The sequence below is a fragment of the Hippopotamus amphibius genome, chromosome 9, assembly GCF_030028045.1.
Source record: "Hippopotamus amphibius kiboko isolate mHipAmp2 chromosome 9, mHipAmp2.hap2, whole genome shotgun sequence".
Taxonomy (NCBI): Eukaryota; Metazoa; Chordata; class Mammalia; order Artiodactyla; family Hippopotamidae; genus Hippopotamus; species Hippopotamus amphibius.
In genome coordinates, this window is record NC_080194.1 from 85,584,197 (window position 1) to 85,590,196 (window position 6,000).

Below are 6,000 nucleotides of genomic sequence, written 5' to 3' on the forward strand. Positions count from 1 at the left end.
TGGTTACAGTTTTTCTTGCTTACTAATTTTCTAAGTTGCTCTAAGTACATCATCCCATATGATAAATACCCAGATGAGAGATACTTTCTATGGAAACTGTATGATCTTTAAGCAATTTTCATACCAGCAGGATTGGACACTAGGCTACTCTTTGAGGTAGACTGTGGACAGCTTCCCTTTTTTTCTCTTTTAAAGATTTTTTTTTTTTGATGTAGATCATTTTTAAAGTCTTTATGGAATTTGTTACAATATTGCTTCTGTTTTATGTTTTGGTTTTTTGGCTGCTAGGCATGTGGGATCTTATCTCCCACCCCCATAGGTCAAACCCGCACACCCTGCATTGGAAGGGGAAGTCTTAACCACTGGACCACCAGGGAAGTCCCAGACAGCTTCCTTTATATCTGCTTTCTTTTGAAATTTTGATAATTAAAATCTAAGCTATATTTGCCTAGAATTTTTAATATACCTAAAGTTTTAAGGTCCATTTAAACAGGACTGGCTAAGACTGAAACAGCACCATCATTTGGGTTCTTTAGTGCCCCGTATCTTTCCCTTGTTGCTGAATGTTTAAGTGCAGCTCCCCTATAGTCAGTATGTCACCTGAGTGACCTACGTTGTCACAGAGAAAGTGCATGTGTCCTAGGGGAAAGATTGAAAGGGGGATCTTGGTGGGATCTGCTTAGCACTGGGCTCTCACTACATCCTGTCTCTGAATTCAGACCTGTCTCTCTCAGGTATGCTAAGGGGCCAGTAGCGCCATAATTTCCCATCCTCTCTTTTTTCTCCCCCAAAGTCTTTGGAGATGATCACCTTGTGCAGTTGATTTCCCTCCAAAAGGCAGACGGTTCCTGGGATCTGAATGAAGATCTGGCCTTGGTCCTGGGTATGAAGTTGGAAGACATACTGGCTTCACTCCCTGACAAGGTGAGATTCAGAGAAGAAAAAAGAGTATGTGCATATATATTTTTAAGCTCTTTATTGGAATATAATTGCTTTACACCCTTGTACCAGCTTTTGAGGTACACCAAAGTGAGTCAGCTGTATTTATACATGTATCCCCATATCCCTTCCCTCCTGCGACTCCCTCCCACCCTTCCTGTCCTGGCCCTCTAAGGCATCACCCATCATCGAGTTAATCTCCCTTTGTTATACAGCAACTTCCTACTAGCTATCTATTTTACAGTTGGTAGTATAAATATTTCTATGCTACTCTCTCACTTCCTCCCAGCTTCCCTTCACTCCCCGTCTCCCCAACCCCGTGTCCCAGCACTATTTACAACAGCCAGAACATGGAAGCAGCCTAATTGCCCATCAACAGATGAATGGATAAAGAAGATGTGGCACATATATACAATGGAATATTACTCAGCCTTAAAAAGGAATGAAATTGAGCTATATGTAATGAGGTGGATAGACCTAGAGTCTGTCATACAAAGTGAAGTAAGCCAGAAAGAGAAAAACAAATACTGTATGCTAACTCATGTATACAGAGTATGTATATTTTTGAGGGGTTGAGGTGAGTAATGAGAATTGGGGTAAATCATGACTTATCTGGGGAAGGACAATAAAGAGTCCATAGACTAAATTAATTTATAATAAATAGAGGTTGAAGATTTTCCTGGCTATGTCAGAGCAGAAAGAATAAGGAATTGGTCTAGTAGTAGAAGTTGATGGTTTAGAGTTGATAGATGACAAAGGGAAAGCAAAAACCCTCTTCTGCTTTGGTGGCATTCTCTGCCAGTCATCTTAGTTATAATTACTAATATTTATTGAGCAATGACTTTGCGCCAGGCACTGTGCTATGCACTTAACATTCATGATCTTATTTATTCATCAAGCAACTAAATATGGTAAATCCTACTCATGTTGTTGTTAATAGACGAAGAAACTGAAGTCTGGGGAAGTATGATAATGTCTCCAAGTTTACCCAGCTAGTTAGTGGCAGAGCTGGACAGCACCCACATTCTTGCTTCTCTTTATACTAAAGGGAGTGGTCCAGAAATTAACACAATTTCACCAAAGTCAGGATAGGTGAAGTATTAATAGGGACGACCTAGTTATTTCAAATGTGTTCAAGTATGCTGACGAGGGCAAATTTCATAAAATAATTTCAAGGTAATTTACTAAATCTTCTAATTGAGAAATCGTTAAATGTGAGACAAATGTCAAAAGCCTGAAGGACACCTGTCATTCTGAATTTTCAAAATGTGGAAGGTGATTAAATAAGCGTCAGATATCCTATAACTGCACAAACTCATACAGTATCCACTAGTCACATGGGGCTACTGAGCACTTGAAATGCGACAAATGCAAATAAGGAATTAAAATTTTCATTGAATAGGGGTGGGCTATACTTGTGAAATACAAACTGATTTCAAAGGCAACATAAAAAATGTAAACCATTTTATCAATAATTATTTTTATATTGATTACATGTTAAAATAATATTTTGAATATATTAGGTTAAATATATTGTATTAGTAAAGTAATTGTACCTCCTTCATTTTTACATATTTACATGTGGCTGCTAGGGCATTTAAAATTATATATGTGCCTAGCATTATATTTCTGTTGAAAAATATTATTCTGGAACAAAAATTTAAAGGACAATTTAAAAATAAGTAGAAGAAGATATGAGAATCACAAAGTTCTAACTTGGTTTCATTGAGAACAAGGTATGTCAGACTAACATTTCCTTCCTTGATGTGGTAACTGGGTCAGGACATCAAGGGAATGAAGAGTGGTTCAAAAAGGAATTTGAATTTTATAATGATGAGGTTATGGACTGAGTACAAACTAGATGAAAACCTATAACACTGAATAATAAATTCATTCAAACTTGAAACATTTTTAAACTCACCAACCTCTGAAATCTCTGAAGGTCGGAAGATGGAGACCAATGCTTTTCTATTTGTATATGACAAAACTGGGAGGGCATAGTACTAGACAAAACAATCAGGATTCCAAAATACTGTTTTGATTCTTAATTCGCAAATACAAAAGTAGAGAATATAAGCAAAATAACTTAAGAGCTGTTGTACATAAAAATCAGATTTTAGATGACCACAAACAGCGTGAGTCAGCATACTGGAAACACGATCAGTGGAGGGCAACAGGACTGTCAGAGAAACTAGATGTATGATGTATTTGGGGGCTATAGTCATAGAATTTTTAAAGTACGTTTACCTCCAGACATGACCATTTAAAAAGATATATTTTAAAAATCACTGTGATGTTTGTTTCTAGACTAAGAGGACAAGCTTGGGGATTCTTACTGCTTCGACATAAAGAGTCCTCTTAAGGAAGAATTAAGGGAACTGAGAATTTTGGTCTGAAACGAGACTACTTAGAGCAGACGCGATAGCTGTTTCTGAATCTTAAAAGTCATGGTATAAAAGAGGAATTTCTCTTGATCTGTTGACTCTAAAAACTGAAGTTAGGAGCTGTGGGTGAAAATCCATGAGAGGCTGTTTCCTGTTCTGTGGCTGAGACTTTCTGTTGAGCAGTGTGACTCAAATCAGAATATTTGGCCTTCAGACCCAGCTCTGTTGTTTGCTAGAAGGCTGACTTTGGGCAAATCATTTCAATTTTGTACAGATCAGTATTCTCTCTTTCAAAATGCTGTTATTGATAATTCGTCATGTTTTCATTTGTTTTGGTGACGGTTCAAATAAGAATATCTGGAGATACTTTATAAAATATAAAGCAATTATGCATCTGCATGTGTTTCTCATATCACTGCTGGGTAATCCTAGTTGGGGGTGTTTTAGGAGTTGCAAGCACTGTCCTGGGGGCTTCACTGGATTTAAAAATTCAGATCCTCTCTCCCAAGTTTCAATGGATTATTGCCCCAAGATTCAGGGCCCGGTAGATGAGGTAGCTGTTTGGGGCATGTAAGTGGAGATTTTTACATCCCCTTGAGGGGCTTCCTGCCAACCTGGGGGCCCCAGGGGAGTCTCTATCTATTGTACAGGATGCAGATTCCTCAAACTGGGCCACAGTCCTGGCGGTACTCTGGCTCCATGACAGTGGCAAGGATGTGAAGTGCGAGTGGGAGCTTCTGGAAAGGAAGGCCGTGGCCTGGATTCACATCCATGCAGGTAGGAACACAGTCCTAAGATCCCATCTCTTTCCCTCCTTAGGAAAGTAGCCATCATCCCAGGCACTGAGCCTCCAGGCCTGATAGAGAGTCACCAAGAGAGCATCCCCATAATCCCTTCCCCTGACCATCCTGGTTCAGACCTTTCTTGGTCTCCCAGCTAGTTCTTTCCTTAGATGAGGGTGAAATCTCAAACTGGGGGAGCAGGGAAGGTGAGTGAAGCGGGAAAGCAACACAGGTGGGGCGTGCAAGCTGTGAGAAGGATGTGAGGTGGCATTCATTGTCCTCACCATCTCAGTACTGGACTGAGTGTAGGACTGGACGTGGAGCCCTTACTCGTTGGGTGTTTATCATCTCCATGCTGCTGAGTACTCCTGGAGCTGGAAAAGATTAAAGAGAATCTGGGCAGCAGGGAAAGAAAGGTCAGCGGTATCAAAGAAAGCTGAGCAGGGCTCAGGGGAAATGAGAAGGGAGATTTAGGGGAGACTGGGAGAAGAGCCTGTCCTCTCATCGCTGTCCCTCAGCCCTCATTCTTGTTTTCTCTTCATAACAGGCTCTGTCAGGCATGCACTTGTGAAAGCTGCGATTGCCTTCATGAAATCATCTGCGGATCCTGCCATCTTTGACCTCTGAAGATACCATCCAGAAGAACAAGTGCCTCTTCTATGCTACTGTCCTTTCCTCTACCCTCTCTTCTGCTCTGATGCGTTTTTGAATTTTACACCTATATTGTTAGCTTCTTGTCATGAAAGTAGTGGACGCCCACCCCACCCTGCCTCTGTGTGTGCCAGGTTCCCTCCAGATGAGCTCTTCCTTCCCCCGCATGAGCTCTCAGCCAAGCGTCAGTGGTCCCAGAACCTGTTCCCTTATTTGGAGGAGTTCAAATCATTCATAGGCAGTAATGTTCCTCCTAGGTTTTCCAGAGTGATCAGGTGAAACTCAGGTGACATGGATGCCCAGCTAACGGTTGGAGCGTTGATATTCGCGTTGATGTTCGGGGAATGCCTGGATTAGAGCATTCTCTGCATTTTGTCTATTCATTTTTGTTTTCACATAGTTATCAGGACCAGACTGATGAGCTATGCAGTTTCCTATTTTTAGATAGGAGGAAGAGTCAGAGGGGAGGTAGAAAGCCCACACTGGGATGAATAGAACCTTAAGGTCACAAAGAGGGAGACTCAAGGGATCCACTGTGAGGGCTGGCACTGTTGGGGACCTTCTTGACTGGTTCTGCTTGGCCTTTGCGAGCCTCTACTACGTGACTTTCCTTCCACTGCCTCAGGGATTTGGGGCTGAGTTATACCTGATGGAGACATGTTTTTCCTTAATCATTAAACATCTTAGTAAGGGGCAATAATCCTTAATCCTAGCTTGAACTCACGAGGCTTCTAAGTCAGGATTGGACCTCACATAATAAAGGAAAAAAGCAGGTTGAAAGGCAGTTTTGCCTGAGACCTCAACCTAGACCACTCACCCCATGAGGAAGAAAGGAGCCCCCCATGTTTCAGAACTTTATGTCCCATAGACTCTGTCCCAGTGGACATGACCCTATTTGATGTGTTGTCTCCTGAAATACTATCATGTTGATATTAAAATGGCTGTCTCTACACTGTACTTTGTTGTATCTGGTCTTTTATAGATTTACTCATTGAACCTGCATTGGTTTTATTATCCCTTCTTTTTCTACCCAGCTTTTTTTGGTGCCTCCACTGTTCACACTGTGTCCTTTCTCCCATATCTTCTGTTCTAGGTTGGTTTCCTGTCTTATATGAGGCAAGTAAAGGGTGGTGGCCAGAAAACCACTATTGGAATCCTGACTGTATGTTGATTTACAATGTTGTGCCAATTTCTGCTATACAGCAAAGTCACTCAGTTATACACATATATTCTTTTTTTTAATA

At 41.0% G+C, this 6,000-nt stretch overlaps 1 protein-coding gene across 3 annotated transcripts in view; it reads left to right on the plus strand.

The window, feature by feature from the left end:
* VWA5A (von Willebrand factor A domain containing 5A) overlaps positions 1–5,713 on the plus strand; it is a 29,959-nt gene extending 24,246 nt beyond the window's left edge. For 2 of the 3 annotated variants that reach the window (XM_057749241.1, XM_057749239.1), the window contains exons 16-18: positions 794–924; positions 3,974–4,100; positions 4,653–5,713. In XM_057749241.1, the coding sequence (XP_057605224.1) occupies positions 794–924; positions 3,974–4,100; positions 4,653–4,732 (338 nt within the window). In that variant the 3' untranslated portion in view covers positions 4,733–5,713. Of the gene's footprint in view, positions 1–793; positions 925–3,950; positions 4,101–4,652 lie in introns of all 3 variants that reach the window. The other variant, XR_009055504.1, reaches the window with a different exon arrangement.
* The last annotated feature ends 287 nt before the right edge of the window (positions 5,714–6,000 follow it).